Source organism: Micropterus dolomieu, linkage group LG03 (assembly GCF_021292245.1).
Source record: "Micropterus dolomieu isolate WLL.071019.BEF.003 ecotype Adirondacks linkage group LG03, ASM2129224v1, whole genome shotgun sequence".
NCBI classification, from domain to species: domain Eukaryota; kingdom Metazoa; phylum Chordata; class Actinopteri; order Centrarchiformes; family Centrarchidae; genus Micropterus; species Micropterus dolomieu.
In genome coordinates this window covers 20,328,441-20,352,345 of record NC_060152.1, presented here as the reverse complement: position 1 = coordinate 20,352,345, position 23,905 = coordinate 20,328,441, and the positions used below count along the sequence as shown (strand labels likewise).

The 23,905-nt window shown below is 40.5% G+C and overlaps 1 protein-coding gene across 1 annotated transcript in view; it reads right to left on the bottom strand.

Moving 5' to 3' along the window:
- Positions 1-17,677, bottom strand: part of lars2 (leucyl-tRNA synthetase 2, mitochondrial) — a 37,026-nt gene extending 19,349 nt beyond the window's left edge. The window contains exons 1-7 of the mRNA XM_046045369.1: positions 17,509-17,677; positions 12,022-12,257; positions 8,474-8,605; positions 3,480-3,571; positions 3,339-3,399; positions 3,139-3,228; positions 2,685-2,828 (exon numbers count right to left, since the gene is read on the bottom strand). Coding sequence (XP_045901325.1) covers positions 2,685-2,828; positions 3,139-3,228; positions 3,339-3,399; positions 3,480-3,571; positions 8,474-8,605; positions 12,022-12,246 — 744 coding nt within the window. The 5' untranslated portion in view covers positions 12,247-12,257; positions 17,509-17,677. The remainder of the gene's footprint in view (positions 1-2,684; positions 2,829-3,138; positions 3,229-3,338; positions 3,400-3,479; positions 3,572-8,473; positions 8,606-12,021; positions 12,258-17,508) is intronic.
- Between the last annotated feature and the right edge of the window lie 6,228 nt (positions 17,678-23,905).

Sequence of the window (23,905 nt, the reverse complement as noted above, 5' to 3'; positions counted from 1 at the left end):
TGGAGAAAGAGTTTCAGAGTGGTGAGTTATTAATCTGTAACAAAAGTATCTTTCATCCATAAAGTTTTAACTAAGCTCTGTCTCTACATCACAGTAACAACTTTATGTTCATTGACTGCCTGGAGGGTAGCTAGTGTTTGAAAGGGAGAGGAGGTGTATGCTGCAGCTCTGTGTTTTTCCACCGGTATTTTGAGGGCTTGTTGGAGTAGCCACTTGGCAAGCGTTTTCAGGCAGTTCAGAGCAGTGTTTTCTGTGGAGGATGGTAACTGACTTTGGGGTGGACTTTGGGCTTTTTCACTTTACACACAAAAAAAGGGTATATAACTCAATAAAGGAGAGGGGAAAAGCCAAAAAGCATAATACCACCTCTTTAAGTCAGAATGTGGAATCAACATGGACGCTACTACAAACATGTGTTGGATTAGCATTAATCAGAGCATGTAAACAACACACATCTAGTTCACTCTACACGGACAGCAAACCGTTATAACCATATTACCAATGACACATTTACAAAATATGTATATGCAATATGTGACTTTTCACAAATCAAAGTTCTGTATACTTCTTTATGTCCCATGTACACTTTATTTCTCTTTTTGCAATAAAGATTTAAGAAGGAAAAAAAACACCACATGAATGCACCATCAATCACCGCTCACCCCTCCCTTTCCAAGCGTGCAGGAGAAGCTACGTTGGCCGATACGCTCTGTCAGCCCTTGTCCTAAATAATACGTGTGGGCCATCCATCTTTTCTTACTTCGTATAAATCAGTCGACTACTAATAATACTTCTTCCATCCTCCTTCTTTGTACGCATTCAATGTAGAGACGAAATGCGCTATTAAGAGCAGTATGTCAGTTTGAGTACTGAACTGTAGAAACATGGCGGCACAACATGGCAACATCCAAGTAAGAGGACCCGCAGTGTATTTGGATAAAAATGGCTCATTCTAGGGTAATAAAAACATAATTGTTCATTATGTAAGTTATTTATACACCACTGAAAACATTATTATAATGCATTTCTGTCAATAGATCCTCCTAAATATTACACACTGGACCTTAAACCAGCAACCTCACAAGTTGTTTGTGGTTAAGGTACCTAAATGACACAAAACACTTTTAGAAGCTGTGCTGATATTCAAGCAATATTATTGTTGAACAATACACCAAGCTCTCAGTTCGTGAATCATTGAGATGTCAGTGCAGTGTAATAAGCAGGCAGCATGTGTGCCTGAGTGCAACAAGTGTGATTATGCATGAAATTGAAAACACAGTTATTGCCACGTGATCATTTTGAACCCTGCACGCTCCACTTCAAAAGAATCCATCTTAGTAATAATAGGCAGTCAATTGCGTCCTGGAAGAAACAATATGGTTATGGTTCATGAGGAAACTCTTTCCGTACTGCATGGAACAACCTGACAGCTAAACTGATGACTGCTGAATAAATATTGTCCTAAGTTAATGTTCTCCAACAGACTCGAACACGTGTACAGGCGAGCAGAGAAACGCACACACAGGAAATCACAGTCCAATTACAGCGCTTTCAATTTGACACGCTCCGGTTTGACAGGGCCTGTCCTTTCTCTCCATTTGTCTTTCTCACTTCTTTTCTTTAACACCTTCCTCTTATTTCCTTCCCACTTCTCAGTTTGTCACAGAAAATTAGAAATGCAGGAACACATTGTCACAGTAGGCTGCTTCCACCTCCGCTCACACTTCTAACACGGACAAGCATGGGCGACTTCACCGCTGCGGCTAAAACTGGGCGACGCCTGACGATGGACACATTGATTTTTTTCAATCACAATGGAAAAATTGCCAAAGGAATTAACAAACCATTAAAATATATACTAGTGTTTTTGCAAGTTTTAGCCCTTTTATCAGAAATCACATGCATTTTCCATTATTCCCAACCACTTTTCAAAGCATAGAAAGCATTTTCAAGCACAAAGGACAATCTTTCCCTGGTTTTAGCTTCTCAGATATGAGTATGTGCTCTTTATTTCTGTTTTATATCGTCGTGAACTGAATGTCTTTTTGGCAAAACAAGACATTTGAAAACGTCATCTTGGGCTTTAGGGAGTTTGATGAGCATTTCTTTACTTTCTGCAAGTTCGCAGGCCGAACCAGTCTAAAAAATAATGTCTAGTTGCAAAAGAGTTATAAAGAAATATGACATTCACGTTTAGTGAAGGATGAACTCAAGTTTAAATTTTGGATTTCTGTCTATTGTCTGTACGAGAAGTGCTTTGCACATCCATATAAAACAAAAACACTTTTCTCCTCGAGGATGCATGTGCTGCATGTATAATGCTTGAACAGTCGTGATTCATTTAGGTCCATAGGGGACCGTTTCGCCCTGCAGCAGGCCAGTGCTGTGCTCTGCGCTGAAAAGGTGGAAGCTTCTCATCAGCCGACCAGGCTAGTGGTATTTCCCTAACTCCTGCTGGTCTCTTTTTCCATGGTCAGGAGACGCCAGGCTACAAATGATGGTGTCCAGGGGTCTGATTGCAGAGCCAGAGAGGCAGGGCTGCAGCTGCTGCCACTGAAGTGTCAGCCATGATTGTTATCAGAGGGGTTCACTGCTCATTTTGGCCTGTATGTAGCTGCTGGCCAGCCATTCAGTTGCCACTTGTCACATACACACATATACAGGGCTCTCTCTCACACACACACCTTGGCATAGTTTGTAGTCTTGATGAACCATTGTGTGAGTAGTTTCTGCTCCACCAGGGCACCAGACCTCCAGGAGCGACCATTTTCATCCACCTGCTCATCAGCCAGCACTGTTTGATCAACAGGGTCCCAGTTCACCACAGCCTGGATAACACACACACACACACACACACAAAATTGAGCACACAAATACAGATGAACACACACACAGTTAAAATGAAAAATCAGAGCTTAGAAAGTAGCTTAGATTTAATAGACAGACCAAAGGCTTATTTTAGGGTGGTCCCATTTCATTAAACATAATCAAAGCGCTTCTTCCAAGCTCTCTTCTTTTCACTTCATTTATTTTCTTCTTACAGTAGAGGGTGAGCTGCCTCAATCATTTCTGTACCGAAATCAATCATATTATTCCTTTCAAAGGAAAACCAGGATAAGCACTTTAGATAATTTCTACCTCTTTCTGATATGCCAGTCCTGCTTCAAAGAGCTTGATGAACAGATACTGTGTCCACCTGTAGTAGTCTGGAAGACAAGTGGCCACTTCCTGTCAGGAAAAGCCAGGGTCAGTCAAGCAAACGCACAAAAGAGCGAACCAGTCCTAAAAGCTGCCCAATTCTCTGTGTGATGCTCAGATCTTCTTCAGTTCCTACTCACCCGGTCCCAGTTGAAGCAAAGGCCGAGGCTGTCCAGCTGCTCCCGCATGGACTGGATATTCCTGAGGAGACAACAAACAGCAACATTAAGGTATGTGTAAACGATGAACGCTCAGAAGAACAGCTGTGATACTTAATGTACCGTTTAGTCCACTCCTCTGGGTCGAGGCCTCTCTCAATGGCTGCATTTTCGGCTGGGAGTCCAAAAGCATCCCAACCCATCGGATTCAACACCTGTGGATGCAGTTAGGGGCTCTGTATTAGTGGGGAAATCATTCATGATTCAACAGTAAATTAATAAAGTTTTGATAATTCGGTATTTTTAAGTCATTTATCATGCAAAAAATACCAAAGTCTCTGATTTCAGCTTCTAAAATGTGAAGATTTGCTGCTTTTCTGTTTTTCATCATTGCAAAAGCTCATTCAAGATGTCATCGATGGACAGATCGGACGTGCATTTAGCACTGTTTTTAACATTTTAGAGTAAATGATCAAACTGAAAAATAATGGAGAGATTAAATCGATTGCAAGTTGCAGCCCAACCCTGTATCATGCCCATTTGAAATTTACAATGATCACAGAACAGTCTCCTTAAATTTAAAGATCCTCTCCAGACGTGTTATGCTATGGTTTCAACTTGTTAAAGATTCTTAAAACTACATGTACTCCTTTTTTCATTGGAATAGCCATAATATAAATATTCAAATATTTTCCTTAATCCGCTGGAAAACAATGTCTCCTACTTCACTGAAAAGTGCATTCTCAGTCTTTGTTCACTTGAGGCTTAATGGACCATGGTTAATTTTTCAAAATATGTCAGAAAATCATCTCGTACATACACGTGTTAAACTCTCAGATTTGAAGGTGAGCAGAGCAACTTTCCCCCTTTTGCAGATTTATGCGAAAACTAGTATCAAACTCAAGCTCAAACATTCAAGTGAAGTAACAACATGAAAGCCCCATTTTTGAGTGGAGGGTGACTTTAAAAGACACAAAGGATGATATTTGATATGTGACGAGAGGATTTATGTAAACAGCAACTGTAAAATCAAAAATATTCCATTGCAGGTAATTTATTCAGCATAACAGCATTGGGTCCGGTTTCCTTAACTTTAGCACGTTGTCCCCTATATGATAATGTGTTGTTCCCTGCTGTGAGCTCAACTCCATTACACACTGTGGTTAATGCATGCCGACTAACAGCAATTTTCATGTAACTGCAGCTGTTATATAATGTAAAAAACCACAAGGTTAAGCTTTGAAGGGAAGATCAGGATGTGACAGCTTCAATCTAGCCAGCCTGATGCAAATTACTTGTTTTACACACCATTTCCTCAACATCACAATTTGTCACATTTTCTGTCTGCTTTCTCCCTCCGATCTCTGCACCTTGTATCCACGTCCATCTTAGAGCCCCGATCTAACATACACCCTCCTTGACATAAATTATTGTCGACACCAGACAACTCATCTCTTTTTCCTGTTAGCTCTTCAGTCGTGTTTTTCTGCTCACTGAAAGAGAAACGAGATGAAAGCACAGGAGTGGAAGGCGTGAGTAAAGTAGAGGAGAAGCAGAGTGACAAGGAGTCGAGGACTGGAGAGGATCATTGCACGGACTCTTAACGGGTCTGATGTTTCAGACGGATTGGTATCCTTGGTAACTGCATGGGCCTCATTTGTAAAGCTGAGTGCTAGATGGTATTAGGCTAAGAGCGCTCAGCACAGTAGACCACTTTCACTGCTCAGGAGGGATACAGACACACAGAGAGCGAGCCACAAGCCAAAGATAGCCCATGTAAATAACAAAGTAGAATTAAAAAAATGTGCCTCATTAGGATGGATACGCTACTACGTTGTTTATTCAGTGTAAATACTCCATTAGAGTCAAACAGTCTTCATGAGGGGGTGTTACAGGGACCGGCTGTGATGGACAGGCTGCGGTAGTGAGATCAATTCCCAAAGTTCAAAGAGAGGCGGCAGAGGCAAATTATCTTTTCCCTGCTAATAGCTTCAGCTCCACCTATCCATATGTCCACACAAAGCGTGAATACTAGTCCGACTCTTTACTAACCTGTTATCACGGAGGCTGACAGCACATGTCGGAGCATGAGTGACAAGAGGCAGTGGGGGATGGACGTGGGAGTAAGCGTAGGCACATTTATGACAATCTGTCCACTGTAACTAGGAGTAAGTCAGTGCCAACCTGAGACAGATACATCAATCCACAGCTTCAGGCTCCTCACGCTGACAACAAGAAGGACGAAGAGTGTTGGGAGACTGATTTTGTGAATGTGGAGCCACTCGGCTACATGCAAGTGTCAACCCACACAGTTCCAGTAACAAGCTCACCCCATCTGTGGCAGCACTGATATGCAACTCCAGTATTTGTCCGTTTTCTAACCACAGTAATTCTCTTACTCTTGCGTCTTGTTCATTGTACAGCTTATTCCATGACTAAACAACTTTTGCCATTTAAGATGCACACTTCTACACAGGCAGTCATGTTCACAAGCATCTACAGAACAAAGGAGAGTACGGAAATACATTTCCACATTTACTGTAGCTTTAGTGACATTTAACCTTACAGATAGTTTTGGTTAAAAGGTATAGGTTGACATTTTGGGAAATGCGGTTATTCACATTAATACCGCTGAGTTTGATGAGAAGATTGATACCACTCTCATGTCTCTACGGTAAGTATGTAGCTACTGCCAGCAGGTGGTAAGCTTAGCTTAGCATAAAGACTGGAAACAGGGGGAAACAGCAAGCCAGCCTCTGATCAAAGGTAACAAAATCCACCTCTAGCTCCACACCTTTACAGCTCACTAATTAAAGGGAGAGTAAGTGATTCAGCAGGATTGTTGATAATTGAATTCAACTGCCAATCAAATACACCTTCCCTTCAGTGCTCCCTCAGAAGCTCCGCCCCCCAAATTTTAAATCTCAGAGGTTTCTTCAGTGTTGAAACTCCTTCACCTGGTCATATAACTTTCGTCTCTGTTAATAGTCTTCACACCTTTTCCTCTTTGGATGTTTCTCAGCAATCTCTCCTTCCTGCCTGGAGTTCATCACGCTCAAATGTGTATAAAATCTCACCCATTGCCCCCCCCTCCCCCCTCCCCAACGTGTCTTTCCAAAAATCCTCTGATGACAGCGTGGACTGTGGATTATTCAGTTTTCATAAATACTATAAAAAAAGACTTGTGCCACCTGTTATTGCCCGTCCAGCACCTAGCTGAGCCTTTTTGAAAGGTGAGCTGTGGACACTTTAATTTCCCTTTTCTTATTGTACAGTGATCAACCCCTTAAAAGCCAGAAAATAGCTTTAGGGTGGGACAATTGAGTGTGCCTTCCTTAATTAACTAGTAAGTTGACTGTGTGCATACAGCGGAACAAGGTTCGCTTTCTGATGGATGATGAGATAAGGTACACTCCTGGGAAGGAAGTAGTTGCCAGTCATGTGAAACCATTATTCTGTTCGGGGCCTGGAGAGACCAGACAGAAGCAGAAGGGATTCTCTCTGCAAGCGAGGGAGATGCACAAAACCTAGTGTAGTAGTGTGTAGTGTACTGCGGTAGCATGATCCACCTGACACACTGGTCACAGCTTCATCAGCATCAGTCATTTACCAGAGTCAGAGTGCTCTAGAGAGAAACAGAGTGCTGAATATCGACTGCAATGCTTTGATCTGAAACAGTTGAGTCAATAAGAAACTAGAGTGCTTGTGATCAAGAGTAATTACATTTTACCTTATTTACAGCTATTTATAACTGGAAGAAGGAGACCTGGAAAAGGAGATGTGGAAAATAAAAAATAAAACCTATTTTCCCCCCTTGTCACTTTGTAAGAACTAGAATATAATTTCCTTGCTTTTAAGCTGAATTAATTTGCAGATTTATCTGACATTTATTTTGAAACAAAACAAAATACCTAGGTTTCTTAGCTCAAAGAGATCATAGACTCATTCAATCTAACAATAAATTCTGTTTTTGCCCAGCAACATAAAAAGGATGATAAATAGGTCATTATTGCACAGCTGGAGTATTGGCTATATCAAAAGAATTTTAATAAAATAATCTAGTAGACAAAATTTATATTATCTAAATAAATCAAATAAAGCAGTATACATGGCGTGCAAATGTACACTGGATTAGAAATCATTACAGTAGAAACAAAATACATGCACAGAAAAATCTAATTACTTGCTCCCAGGATAGTGTAAACTTTGGTCATATAATTGAAAGGTAGTGGTGCCAGCAGATACTATTAATGTACTAATGGTACTTTACATTAATGCTTTTGTTAGCACACTATATTTCAGATAGTGAGTAAAGAAATATGCAACATCACACTTCAGTGCAAGTGTAAACGGAGGCTCCAGTAGTGCAAAAAAAAAATGATTTGTTGTTTACATGGAGTGATGTTGATCAGGGATAATTAAGCCATTAGGAACTATAAATTAAACCCAGGCATAATTAAAAGTTAAAAGCTTTGAATCATAATTGGCTTATTCTCAAAAAGGTATGGCCACCTATCATGATAAAGTATTTTTGCCAAAAGAACAATTGAATCAATATTTGTGAGCATACACAACTCTTTTCTAATAACTCTCTTCTACTCTATTTAGAAACTGGAAATAACTATTAAACCTGTGTGATACCACTGGTGGAAACATCCCCAAAGACAATGAATAGGAAATTTATTCTGTTGATCCTTAAAATATCTGTGAGCTCTTATGAAAGGAGGCCATTGGTAAGTTGGTGGATATTTACAGTAAAGCTTTACAGGCTTTTTTCAGAACAGACATTTGGACATGTGAAAATGGAAAAAGCACAGGTGTTACTAATAATATTAACGATGGCTCTGCTGTATTCATGTGTCCCAACAAGCCGTGACAGCGAGCCAGCATGCACAATACCAACTACCCTGAAAGTGAAGCAGCTAAATGGAATTGAGACATCAATCATTTTATTATGTACACCTCTGCTTTTCTTACTGTGACATGTCAAAATGTCTTGCATGAAAAAGGCCTCTCACTAACTAAAAACTTTCTTGGCATATTTTATATTTAATGCCAGCGCAAACTGTATTGTATTGCTTGTCTCAGGGAGGATAGTTTAACAGAAGCAGACATACCTGATGGCCTCTCATTCTCTGGAAGTGGCCAATAGTGTCACTGATGGTGTACACTCGCACGTGGCCCATGTGCAGTCGCCCCGACGGGTATGGAAACATGGAGAGGACATAAAACTTCTTCTTGTTGGAACCCTGGGAAAAACAACAGTCAGTTTAATGTACAGGGCTGTAAGAAAACACCATAAAGCTTGATTTAATTCCTGACAGTCTTCGATAATAGGCTTCAAAATAAGTCTAGTATAAAAAGACACTGCATTACCTGATCATGTCAGGACAGGAATAATAACTCATCGCTGACTGACATCCATATTACTGTATGAGGCTCTAACAGTGCCTGATTATAGTTTCAGAATCTGAACTGCGGCAGTACTGATTATGGATGGTTTACACTCACAACACTGTTACCAAGGCAACACAGTAAGTACAGGTTACACCCAGCTATACATGATTACAGGAAACCTGAGTCATGAATTTTTCAATAAATTAATTAGGACCAGGGCTGTCACGAATGCACTTAATCACAGTCAGCCTGTCCCAGACGGCCGTATGATCAGACCATTAGGATATATAATCAACTCTGGGTGTGGGATGAGCTACCAGGGCCAGATCCAGTAATAGCTGGAAAACAGGTGGAAAGAGGCTTCCAGTGTATACATACACAGATTTGCCCAGATAGAAGAGTACAGCAAGAGTTGGCTGGTGCAACCTATGGATGCCAACATTTATTTCACTCATTCAACAGACTACTGTTTACACGGTATGAGTTTCAAAAACGGCCAGATCAAAAGGACAGCACTTTAGAAAAGGTACAAGACTCATAGAAATACATTTACATGCACATCAGGATCCTGGTTTTCAGTTCAGTTTACATGCAACTCGGGCTGGGCAAAACAACTGTTATCACGATAAAAACATTTCATACCATTCGATGTCGATATCACAATAAATGTAAAATCACTATTTCTTTTAAGTTTAAAGGCTGATTTTTGCTCCTGAGTGAAAGTTGAAGAAACCAGATGGTTAGTTGTGGTTTCTTTACGGTCTGAACATGACAAACACTTGATCCAAACAAGTGGGTCACTTCACAAATCTGAGGTAGAACATTCAAATCGATTCTGATCTTTTTCAACAATTATTATTAGGAAACCTTTTTTTCAGTACCTTTTCCTCAACAAAATAAATATCTTAATAGAAAAATTAAGTGCTAATTTGTGATTCAAATGAATAAAATCAAACATTTATTGACAATATATTTAACATTTGTTATATCTTTATTGAGGAATATAATATAGTGATAATTATCATTATTGTTTTATTGCCCAGCCCTACGTGGAACATGAGAAACCTGGTTATTCATATCCCCGTATACATGATCAGAACGTCTGCGTGCAGATGTGTCTCAACTAGGGCTGGGCAATAAAACGATAATCATAATTATTGCAATATAATTTTCCTCAATTACAATACAACAAATGTTTGATTTAGTTCATTCGAATCATGAACGAGGCCCTACGACGGACTGGCGACCTGTCCAGGGTGTACCCCGCCTTTCGCCCAATGTAAGCTGGGATTGGCTCCAGCCCCCCGCGACCCTGTACGCAGGATAAGCGGTTGACGTTGGTGACGATGGATGGATGAATCATGAACCAATAAGCACTTAATTTTTCTATTAAGTTATGTATTTTGTTAAGGAAAAGGACTGAAAATAGATTTTACTTAATTTTACGTATGCATATTTGTTGAAAAAAGATTTTATCATAATTGTTTTGAATGTTCTACTTCAGATTTTTTAAGTGATCCACTGTTTGGCTTCAAGTGTTTGTGTTATGGCCATAAAGAAAAGTTTTAAAACCACAATTAACCATCTGGTCTCATTAGCTGCCTTTCAACCAAAGGAACTATACCCCTGAACTAGGAACCTCTGGAGGAACTCACTGCGTTCCCACCAGAGGGAACAGGGTCTAAATGTAGTTCTTGGGAATTCATTTTACCCCTTAAAAAGACCCTGCTCGGGGGGGTAGTACTTTCCGAAAGTACCGGGTACTTTGGGGGGGGGGGGGGGGGCTTGCCTTGCCTTGCAGAGAATTTCTGAATGGCCGAGTAGAGACAGACGTGAGTCCTACAGCTGATCTGCAGCTCTTGTTGCTGGAAATGTTTTAATAACCTTCCAAACTGTTGCAATTTTATTTTTGTGTTGTTTTATCTGTTCTGGAGTTATTTTAAGAACATGATGGTTTTATCCAGTTTGTTATCCACACATGTCTCGCGGATGTCTGCCTGAGATCGTATGTCGGCATTTATCCCAGTGTTCAGCAATGTGTTTAAAGTGAACAGCTGATGGAGTTACGCTAAATACTGGGTCAGAAGTTGTTGTTTTGAGCTTTCATCAGTCAGGAATTTTCTACAAGGAGACAGTCAGTCTCCTTCTCTCCAAAACAAGCGGAACAGCTGATTACAGCAGGTAAAGCTCGTTAAACATCCCATTCCTCTGACGCAGGCGGACACAGACATGTGCTGCCAGCTGATCTGCAGCTCTTGTTAGCTGGAAATGTTTTACTAACCTTCCAAACTGTCGCGATTTTATTTTTGTGCTGCTTTCTCTGTGCTGGAGTTATTTTAAGAACTTTATGGCTTTATCCAGTTTGTTATTAAATGTGTAACAAACTTTATCGCGTCTCCTCATTATAGCTCCCACACAATAAAGCTGCTTTAATGGTCAAGCTAAGCCTATAGTTTGTCTTTTTATTCCAGTCAAATCTGATGTTCATTTATAAAGGTTGCTCATGGATAGTGGTTACAAATAATGATGGCTGTGCATCGCTTTGTACAGCCAGGCCTACAGCCTACGTCAGCTGGTTAATTTGCCTAATCTTCGCAGGTCTTTAGACCACGGTGGAAACGCACACAATAGTGGGCTGAAGGAACCTTTTAGTTCCTTGAAAATAGACCTGGGGACTTAAAAGTTTTGGTCAAAAAGCCTTTTTTAACTTCTACTCAGGAGCAAAAATCAGCCTTTATACTTATAATAATAATTTCTAATTTATCGTGATAATTATCGATATTGAATGATGACATTTTTATCGTGATAATATTTTTGGCCATATCGCCCAACCCCGTCTCAACTCAACATGTCATCAACTCATTTCTGTATCGACGGAGTTACCTCAGCAGTTGAGGGTGAAGACATTTTTTGGTCCCTCATAGACAGAAAATTTATCTGCAACTACTTTGATAGTGACATAATCGTTAAGGTCAATTTATCGCCGACTTCAGCTTCTCAAATGTGAAGATTTTCTGTGTTTTATATCATTGCAAACTGAATCTCTTGTTTGGACATAACCAGACATATCACGACTTTCGGAGTACTCCAGTTAGCATATCAAAGTTTTTCCAGGACAGGGTTAGAAACCAGCACATGACATCTACAGGCCCTAGATGCTAGTGCGCATGTGATGTGAACGCACTCGCAGATGTGTCTGGCCAATTGGATTTTTATGATGACACCAGGCTAAAGTCTGAAACTGTATGAAAAGTGAAGGCCTTCTTACTTCCTCCATCGCCTCCTTCCGCCACTGTGCCATAATTCGTGGGTGCCACCATTCTTCCACTCTGCGTCGGGTCTCTGTTCGATAGTCCTTCTCCCACACTCCTGTCTCACTGAACAGGGTGCGGTTGCTGGGGGACAGGAGACGGGGTACTGGGCTCAGGAGAGCACCCCTGATCTGGGCACACTGGCCAACATACAGAGCCAGCCTTCTCACTGACGCCTGCATGGTTCTGTCACCTAAAACATAAATTGAATCTCTTTTTATTTTGGGTCCAGAAAAACAAATAATTTAGTCACTTTGGGCGACTCTTTCAAAGTTTATAATATAGCCGCAAGCGGCAATGATCAGGATCCAAGCAAGTCACGAAAAATGCAACATTTGAGATGAGAAGAACAGACGCAGATGACTTAAGAGATTAAAGTGATGAAAGAATTTGGACTTTGAGATAATTGCGGAAACGCTAACTTGATTTTTTCAGCATCACTTTAAAATCAGAAAGTGTCATTATATGTTGACTACTGGGTGAAATGTTCAACCCACCTGCGACATTTTGTGTTTCCAAGATTTAAAGTTTAAGCTACACTCTTTTAAGCAGAGAAAAATAAGACTAAAATGTCACAGGACCCAAATAAAATAGAGAACTACTATGATCTGAACACCCCCATTGTCAGCAAGTCTGCCTCGGCCACCTGGGGGTTTGAACCCTGGACCTTCAGATCTCCAGAGTAGGTGACTTACTGACTGTTTGCTGCTTCCACACACACACCTTCTCACAAGTGGTGGTAGTGATGTCACATGTGCCAGACCAGGATAGTTGTGTCAGTTAAAACTTAAAATGCTTACAACTGTCAAGATGTTGGTGAGAAAATTCTGAAAAATATCACGCATCATTCTGTCAGTTTTGGGTGTGTTGTAAATTTATTTGGTGGCATTTGATCCAAAACTGATTTAAAAAGAAAATGTTGTATATACACTCTACAAGCTACAGCAGGATACCAAATATCACTGCAGACTCACCGTTTGACCAACCTGAAAACCCTTTGAAACACTTGATGTCGGCCATCTGGAGAATGACTGTCGAGTTTGGTAGCGTTTGAAGAAAGACTTGTGGAGATATAGATGTTAATTGAATTAGCATATTCTAAAAAAACAATATAGAGTGACTGACTTCTGAATTGGCCAGAGGTTGCAGTGAAGCAAACATTGGTCACAAATCAGTGGATGTGCTGAAAATAAATGATTTTCTTAGATTTTTTTAAGTTAGGAATGGGAAATGTCTAGAAATTTACATTTCTTGTAAGAAGCCACGCCCACTTTGCACAATCATTACCAAATTTTATACATCAAGAGTCGTGACCCGAGATCGTACAAACCGAATTTCGTACAAATTCATAAAGCGAATTACGAGGTATAAACTTTTTGCAAGTGCAGCACCCCCTAGTGGAAGAATATCCCAGGACTGCTCAGCGAAGCCCGGACCGAGCATCTGAGCAGACGCGTCAAGTTTGGTGACAATAGCTTAAGCCAATTTTGATTTACGGGCATCTATGTAAAATTGTATGTAAATACACAGTGAAAATTTATAGAAAAAAAACAAACAAAAAAACCCCAAAACAGACAGATGATCCTCCCAAAGTTTCAGGTCGATTGGCGAAACCGTCTGGGACGAGTTCGCAAAAATAGGTTTTAGAGAAAAGTGCTAAAAAGTCGTATAAATTGACATTTTTAGAGCAGAAGACCATTGGAGCAAAGATGCAGATGAATCCAGAGATAAATAATAATTGAAATAATGAAAGAATAATGAAATAATGAAAATTTTTGAGATAATTGCATAAACGCAAAGTTGACTGTTACAGTGCCACAATGAGGGCCATTTTTTTTTGCCTGGGTAGTGGGTGGAATTTGCAACCTACGTGCCAATTTTGGTGAGTTTTCGTCCAGCAGTTTTTGCTGCCCAAACACTTTTAGCGGAGGAGGAGAAAAAGAAGAAGAAAACCAATAGGGCTCCAGCAGCTTTGCTGCTTGGATCCCTAACGAGTCAAATGTCCCGGTGAGCACACAGGGGAGTTTATAATCCCAGTGTCTACAAGCCAGACACGGTCACTCACTGAATGGTACACCAGGCATGAAAAAGTCCAGCCTAGTCACAACATTTTACCCTCAGAAATTCTTCCCCAATGGGATGACAATGACCCCTCACAATTTCTTTGTATGCAAATCCCTGAAAATGCAACAAGGATATTACACTCCTTCAACAGTCGGCACATACGGGTTCAGACATTTGAGTTTATTGGAGTGAACAGCACATGCAAGTCCACCTGCTGAGTGAGTGACGGCTTGGCTCCGCAGCTGTTTTACAGTCTGTGTTCTTTGCAGCACGTCACTCACACAACAGCACGATTTTGTGAAATAAAGAGGTTTAATGCGGCGAGATGTGATCACGCTCTGCCTCACTCTGAGGCTCTGGACGAGCTGTTCTTGTTAAACCGGCTGCCTGCTCAGATGTGAGAATGACATTTTCAATCAAGTGATTTGCAGTTATTCACTGATGTCTCGAATGAGCCCCACAGTTTTATACTATTTTTTGCATTACAGGATGTTAACTACTTTGTTTTACGTTAATTTAACAGCCTCATCGCCTGGATGGACATTCCTATTTCCAGAATATTTTCCTCATGTTGGTTGAGCTACTTCAAAAAGGTTTTACTCTCTTTTGCATGAACGCAGCAGTTAGGCTAGAGTTCCCTGTGGCTTAATGTAGGTCAGACAGTCAAGTGGATGTAAGAGAAGAAGAAAGAAAAAAAACTATTTGACCTAAATTTCTATACAACACACACACGCGCACACACACACACACACACACATACATAAACACAGTTTCCAAGGTAACCTGAGATATCCGTACAGTGTCTGCCTCCTTGGCCGCGGAGGACAACTGCTGCTAACCTGACCCTTCAAGAGAATATTTTCACAGCAGTGACGCATCTGGATCCCAGACAGCGAGACCCTTTATAGCTGCTGAGTAGAAGAAGTGATAATCTGCACGCCCTGACACTGCACTAAAGCTGTGACTAAAGCTGTGGAGAACTCATAGAAAAGATTGTTCTATATATGCTATTATGTTAAGAGAACACAAGATTATTGAGGAGAAAGAGCTCAGTGCAGAGGTGGGGCAAACAAATGTATATCAAAAGATAAAATCATGTTCACCAGCAGATCACAAGACGCATCATGAAAGAGGATTCAGCACCTAAACAGCACATTTTGTAGTTTCCACTTTAAGAAAAGGTAAACAGTATCACTCAACTGCAAGAAACATCATTCTGTAAGAATGTGACCAGCCTGGAGGATTTACTGACCTCTGAGGACAGATCTTTTGGGGATAACTCTGAGCTTTTTCCACCAAATAAGTGCAAATCCAGCGTGAAACCAGAAAAAAAGTGTTCCTCTCCTCCACCCACCTGCTTGTGGGAATGTATTTTTCACTAAATTCTCTTGGGTATAACCTAAGCATCTCAGCGGCCAATGCTCCTCCCTCAGACTGAGGCAAGCACTCAAGGTTGTGTGCATTTCTGAAGGTGTAAGTGAGTAGGCTGAGGCGAGAGACTGAGAAAATGTTTCTATGGTGACGGAGCGTCTCCTGTAAAGAGTGACTGCAAACTTCTGACAGCAACAAGCTGGCTGCGCCATGTGAGCAGATTCAGCAGAGGAAGGCAATGCTTCATCTGAAGACGTGTAGATATTGGCATGTCTAGGGCCCGGTTTCGAACTTCAATACTTTTGTGTTGTGTAGGCGTGCTGGCCACTGGCACTGATGTCTGGTCAAATTCTTGGTGTTGCTAAACTAGTTTTTGATACAATAATCTTGTATGGCTGATTTCTATTACGACAAAATAGGGCTGGGCAATAAAACAATAACGATAATTATCACTATATAATTTTCTTCATTAAAATATAAACAAATGTTCAACAAATGATTGATTTAATTCATTTTAATCATAATCATTTGAATCTTGAATTAATTAGCACTTCATTTTTATATTAAGGTATTTAATTTGTTGAGGAAAAATTGTGAATTTTGCTTAAGCATATTTGTGGAAAAAAGATTTTATCATAATTGTTTTAAATGTTCTACCTCAGATTTGCTAAGTGAGCCACTGTTTGGCATCAAGTGTAAAATATACCATAAAGAATCTGGTTTCTTCAACTTTCACTCAGGAGCAAAAATTAGCCAGTAAACTTGAAAGAAACAATGATTTGACATTTATCCTGATAATTATCATTATCGAATGGTATGAAATTTTTTATCGTGATAACATTTTTGGCCATTTTCGCCCAGCCCCACTGATGCAGTTTAGAGGTTTGGCTTTGAGTAGCTGAATTTATTAGTTATAGAAAATGGGATTTAGAGAAAAGGCTTGTTTATTTTCCCCTAAAAAAGGAGATAAAAAATATTTTGTGTCATACTTTAATATAATATAATTCTGATATGTGATTAATCGCATATCACGATTATATTATATTATCCAGCTGAGGGAAAGTGAAATCAGTCATGAATGCCTGCTTGGCTGTGATGAGGATGATGAAGAAATGATAAGCCATTTAAAATAACTGAGAAAAAAATCAAATCAACAACAATTCCGATAAGCCGATCACCTAATTTTTCAAGAAATAAATACCTTGTTTCTGAAATTAGTGGATTTGCTGCTTTGGTCCGTTTAAAATAAGTGTAGGTTCAATACACTTACAGTTTTCCACAATTTTCTGACATTTTAAAGAAAATGATAACTTGACAATCAAAATACTTAGATTAATAGATAATGAAAATAATTATTAGTTGCAGCCCTAATAAATACCCCCTGCCTGATCCAATGGCCATCTCCACAATATCAATATTTGGTCAAACATATTGGTATATGGTTTTCTCAAAACAGCCCAGCTCCTCTTACATAATATACACTGGTCACTAAGCTCACGCAATTGTTTATTGTTAATGAATTTACGTCTCAATCACGATAATACAGTCATGTTGTTTGCAAAACAGGTCAGTTTTATATTAAATGGCGGTGATAAGCATTCAAGGGGAAAACCACAAGACACCTTCACCTCAAACACAGTGAAGAACACATTACCACGTAACCAAAAATTAAATGCAACGCAATTTTAACTTCAACACTTGACTGTCTTCAGACGCTTTCCTGATAAAGCCTACAGGACAGGAATACTTTTAAAACCTCCTTTCTGCTCGCATGGTCAGCATGACATTGGTTTACTTTACAAACGTATCTTCCCGGTCTCCACACAGCAGCGCAGCCGGTCTTCTGTTAGCTACAAATTAAAGTCTAATCAAACCCCTCGTTATACCTGCGTATGGCAGCAAAGTGACCTTACATGTTTTATTTCATGTCTGCAGGCTCAGACTGCCTGCTGGCTGCACACAAGCTGGAAGATGAAAGAGCTAAAAGTCTTCAGTTTGACGGTTCTTACCGTTTTATCTCCAGGTCCTTTATGTCAGCCTTATGGTCGTAATGACATAACTCCAATAATCCATGTTATATGTGTGATACCCAGCTTTTAAATACGCTGTAAATAACCTGTTTCCCTGGATCACGACTTCGCCGTAGGCGCCGCCATCTTGGATTTCAATAAACTTTATTAACACGGTGCATGTCGACAAAGACACAGTCGTTAAAAACAAGGGCTCTTAAAATCCTTTTATACAGTACCTACATTTATTCGTGTCACAAGCTTTTAATTCAAACCTATGTAACAATATTCTGTCAGCTTTACGTCTACATCTTACATCCTCTGGATTTTAGATTTTGCATGTACTGCGTGTGTGTGTGTGTGTGTGTGTGTGTGTGTGTGTGTGTGTGTGTGTGTGTTCATCATTGATTTCAGTAATTGATGGCTCTGCTTGTTACCTTAGCAACCCTTTAATCGCCTCCTCCTTATTATTTGTGATTTTTCATTAACAGAATCCAATCAAATTTATTTATTCCAGTAAAATTACTGCCCCCAGCTATGCAGACAATTGCTTTCTACATCTGAAACACACTGTATATGCAAATTAAACAGAACAAATGACATTGCTTGTCAAGAGTCTCAGTTTTATTTGTAATTCTGATTAATATTCCACTTTTAGCAACTCTTTATAAAAGGTTTTTAATAGTGCCTTTATTAATGGGGATTACGTTATTTACAGATGAATTATATCAGTTAATAATGAGAACAACATTTGGGTTGCCAGGTTGTGAAAATTTATGTCCTTTCTAGTATGTAACAGTGCAGTTATACGTTTGTAATGCACTAACAGGGTGTTTCCAAAAAGCCATCAAGACGGCAATTATAATTGTTAATAAGTTTATTAATAAAAGGATTTTGGTCCAGATGCTCTGCAGCCTTCTAACGATGGTATGTGGTCAAATGTCACTGCAGTTTTCTGTTTTACCTCTAAGTCTTTCTCTATTGTTTAAACCTCTTTTATCTTCTAGGGTCAAATGTGCACCATTTCATTTTTGTATTTACCAAAGTAAATCAACTCAAATCATAATCCCACATAAGGAGAATTGACATAAAATATGAGCAAAATAATTCCATGACACAAATGTAATGCCAGCAGCCCTACAAGTATCTTCAGGAGGGGCTTTCATTATGTGTGATTTCTGGGAATTCTTTGATGCCAACCTTTCAGTGTAAAGTGATTGCTGACTGTCACATCACAGAGTTCAGAGGCTCTGAAGAGGGAGATGAAGAGTAGGAGGAGGAGACAGTGTCTCCTCGTCTCAGCTTCTTTTCTGCGAGCTCTCCCTGTGGCTCTCACCTTTGATCTGACGTGCAGACAGAAGCACTGAAGGGGGGAGGAAGTCAGAGGGAAGAGAAAAAGGAGGGTAGGTATCATTAGTAGGAGATTGAGAGAGTTCCTCAGCTTGACGTCAGAGAGCTAGACCTGGGGCTCTGCTCCGGCCTGCAGTCGTATATCAGAGTTAAATAGGCGCCTCCGCTCAGGGCACAACAGGATGTGGCTGAAGAGGAGGAATGAGAGGGGGAAATGGGTTTTTGACATAGTTGAGACACTAACTCTACACGTACAGCCACAGATGTGTCTGCAGATACAGAGGGAGGCTCCCTGATGAATGAACTACTTCCACATTTCATGGAGGATTTCAAGTATGCCAGTGAATGATGTTTTATTATTTGTTCAAAATTGAAATTCTTGCTGAAATCCTGCAGTAATAATGACATATTCCAAAAATATGCTTATTCCAGCTCAGTTTAATTTTGATGCCCTATTCTAAAATGCATATAGAATGAATAACTACTTTGTTTCACAAAAGCAAGGACAACCAAAGTACACTGTACCACCATGATGGATCAAAAAGTTGTACTAAGGAGGTTAGCTTGAACTTGAAGGTCACTTTTCTGGTCAGCATCAGTGAAGGGCTTTCATGTTTAGAGTCAATACAACTGTTTGAACTAGACCACATCTAAAGCAGTGGAGGGTGGAAGACACTGCGAGTATGACAGATGTTACCTTTACTCATTAGTACACAGACACATTTCAAAGCTCACTGACTGAATCTGTATCGTTCATAGCTTGCATTCACATAAACAGTAGGTACAAAATACTCTCAGTCTCTTTGTGAATGAGGCAAAAATGAGAAATACAAAGAAGAGTTCACTGGCTGAAGAAAAAAAGCCCTTGAAAAAGTGGGTTTGAATTTTACGTTTTTCTCAACCTCTTAAAAAGGGCTGTATGTAAGTTTTTCAATGAAATTAATCAAATTGTCATTGTCTTATTGTCAATGGGCTCAACCCTCAGAAATGAAGCACACGCCTGTTTTCTCCGTTGCTTACATCAGCCACTATTCTGCTTTTAATGTGAGGTCTCCAGGTGTTGTGCCGAATTCTGCCTGCCTGCCGAGAATTGCATGCACCTCGCGAGTGATAACGGTCATTTATGCTTAGAAAAGCGGTGGATGCAAATCTCGGCAGATAGCCTACAACATTTGATCTGCCGAATTATGCATCCACCTCTTTAGGTCCTTTTCAGACACTTTGCTGTGCTCATTGATCAAACGGCGTTATCACCACATACATTTACTGAATGTCAAGGAATGGTATTCCTACTAAGTGTATTAAAATATTAAAGACTCCTAAACGTTCATAAAATATATACTTCGAATCATTTAACACCATTGATGGACCCCACAAAGAATATTATAGCGTTTAAAAGCAGTATTTGGAGGTGCATGCAATTCTCGGCAGGTAGGCAAAACTCGGCATAACACCTGGTCGGATTCAGCCCTGTGCGCGCTCCCGAGCCTCTCTCGTACTACAGCGACAACACGGCAGCTAACGACATGCAGTCCACTAACACATTAAACAACCGGCTCACAGCAAAACACAGGCTCCACGTAAGGATAAAAACAACAATAAAGGTTTATGTGCTGAAGCCCATCAGACCAAACAGGTTCAGATGATGTCGAGTAAGAACAAAGTGAGCATTAGTAAAGCTGGAGAAACACAGAGAAAGTCACGTTAGCTCGCTGGCTAACGCCGAGCAGTTGCTAATGTTATCCGGTGTAAAGTTATATAACGTTAGCTTCCCATATTACTTCACCAACTAATACGACCCGTGTTACGATCATGTGTGCCACTGTTGATTTAGCCTGGAGAGGATGTCACGGTAAAAAGCAAATGTAGAGCGATTTGTTTACTAACGTTAGCCTATTGTGATACAGCCAGCTAACGCTACAGTAGCTCGGACCTGCCGCTGTTTGCTTCGTAACATTCAGTTTATGTTTATTGTGGGGTTTTTTTTATATAGATTCTATGTGTTTTACCGATACTCAGGTACACAGCTTCTCCACCTCAGTCGCTGTAACTAACGTGACCCACATAACATAAAACACTGCTACAAAACGGTTATAACATCCCAGAGGAAGAGCCATCCACTAAGTTATCACTAGTTACAGTAAAGTTACTTACTGCGGTCTAACTGTTATAAAGTGTGACACAGTCTCGTTATATATATTCATATTTATTTATAATATTCAGTCCAGCTCGCTAACCGCTTCATTATCATCCAATACATGTAGCTGTGCTGACACTGCTGAGCCTCCGGTTACAGATTCACAGATAGTAAAGATAGTTACTGAAAAGCAGCAGGCGAGCGAATGGTGTAGTATGTCGGCTAAATTTTTTTTTAAATCATGTAACGAGCATGGATTAGTTCAACCTGCAGCTGATAAAACTATTACTGTAACGTTGCAGTCGGAGTTTACCTGAGTTTCCAGCTCTGTCTGTTCTCCCTGTCTGTCTATAGCCGCTGTCACTCTGCCTTTTTTCGGGAGGATTGTGCCGATATGTGGCTCGCTGCGCTAAATTAAGTAACGTTACGGCGCCGGTGTTGAGCTGCCTCTGAGACGGGAACGTTGAAGTAACAGAGCCTGAACATGTCTGAATAAAAGCCACAGCCTGCATACTGGTGTCCCTGCGTTTATTGTGTATTTCTGCATGTGTTTCGGATTATGCTCGCTCATTGGTTCAAGTAAGCACGCGTACGTGCACACGCCTGCTTGCAATCTTAGAACCGCACCGCTAGTGGCCGCTGAAAACTACATAATGCCCCTTTAAATATTTATAACTTCATGGGTAACAATCGAAGTTAAAATTTGTGTTGTTTGTTAACTGTTTGTAAAGGAATAGTTAAACATTGTTTTTTCTTGCTGAGAATTAGATGAGAAGATTGATACCACTTTCACGTCTGCACACTGAAGCTTTAGGGCCAGGAGGCAGTTAGCTTCGCTTAGCATAGAGACAGGTGGAAACGGCTAGCCTGGCTCTGTCCTAAATTTAAAATATCCCCCTATCAGCACCTCTAAAGTTCACTAATTAACAATGTATATGTCATGTGTTTAATCCGTACACAAACCAAACAAACAAGACCTGTTGGGCTTTTACGGGAGGTCATGGGTCGGATTCTTTCTTGTCTGTGCTCAGTGAAACAAAGCCACTGCACCTGGCCAAGAAGTGCCACTAGGTAACTCCCCGTGAAATCACAACATGTCAAGTTTACATTTCAGTGTGACTCTTAAAAAACTCAGATAATGGTTACAGCACAGGCCACATTAATTGTAACATCCATGAGTTGATTCTGGCCTGGGACCTTGGGCCTGGGAATAACAAAAAAATAAACAAAACATCTCAGATAATCTGATTCATCAGGATTGTGTGATTGTGGTTTGATCATATTTTATTGACAGTTGCCTGGAAACATCATGCTTCAACAAACTACCCCACCACGGCCAAGAGATTTTGCTTGATTGAATGTTGCTGAATCCTGATTGGTTGGGCCAAGAAATTGAGACGCATACCATATGTAACATTCACGGTTTGATTTCGGCCAGAGACCTGTGTTGCACGCTATACTCCCCTTCTCTCCCTGCACTTCCTGTCTGTATCTCTACTGTCGCTATCAAATAAAAAAGCTAAATGACAAAAAAAACCCATAAACATATCCTCATTGGTGCACAGAAGGATATTATTCTGTTTGCATATAGGAACCAATAACTCTCGAGATGATAAAAAAATATGTTTTCGGGGTCTTTAAGTAATCAACTCCTGAACAAGAAGTTCTCTCCTCATCAGATGCTGTGAGGTCTGTACTCGGAGATATTTGAATGCTGCAGGTCAATCTTTTTTTTTTTTCAATAATGGTCCCCTAACAATGTGACATATCAGAAAAAACGATTGGTATCATCTAACAGGAGCAGATGGAGGCTCAGTGTCCTCAGGGAGCGTTTGAGTGAGCAAAGCCAATTTATTGCTGGAAATCTGTGGAGAAATAACACACTGAAATAAAGCATGGAATCAGTTCTGTGAAAGTCTCATCCTCTTTCCAATTGCCAGCTTTGTCTGTGTTCCACATTTGACTCTAATTAACAGTAAAAAAAAACAAACTACATGGCATCATAATGGCAAAGTCTTTTAACAATTTTATTTTTGGTGGTATTTAAGTTGCGCATTGTGTTTGAGTCTCAGGTACAAGCGGCCTCTGTTGTTTTTCAAACAAATCACTTTGGAAAGCAACCAATCATCCTCCTTTTCCACCCACATCCGCCTCCCCATTTCAACCATGACAAACAACCCATGGTAATTACCCTCTCTCTCCCTGTTTCAGAGGACGATTGCATTTCACCAGCAGAGAACCAGATGACAAACGACCACACAGAGCAGCCGGAGCAGCAATGCCTCAGGTAGAAAGCAGATGAGGGAAGTGGGGAGTTGGGGGGGCTGACTTGTCTTCACCTGTCCAAGGTGACCTTTTCGCAGTTGGGTGTGTGATTCACAATCCACATCCTCTTCAACGAGATGTAAGCCAGTGGTGCCGCAGAGAAGTAATCTCACACCATCTCAGCTCCCCAACACCGGTGAAGAGCGGGCTGATGGGTCTCTGCACGCCTCTGACCGTGCTTCAGAGAGTTGGATGAGTGTGGTGTTATTTCCAGGGCCTATTTCACGTTGACAGCCCCTTGTGTCCTTCACTATCTGTTCCTTGTGGAAGACAAAGGCCTCAGAGACAAAGTGGTGAAACTGAGGAGGTGAGGAGGTTTGGATCTGAAACAAGATCTTAAAGGATCTGTGGCAAAGTGTCTGGCAGCATCACTCTCCATCCTGATCACTGCTCCATGCCTTTCGCTCATTTGAGATGAAACAGAGAAGCTGTTCTATGAGTCTTCTCTCTTGGTGCCCATGAAATTTGCCTTATTTCAGAGCAGCTCCTTGGAAATGAATGTTGCTAATTAGTGTACAACTCCTCAGTTCTGCAGATCCGTCTGCAGTCCCCTGGATGCACTCAAACCTGCTGGAAGAGAGCCTG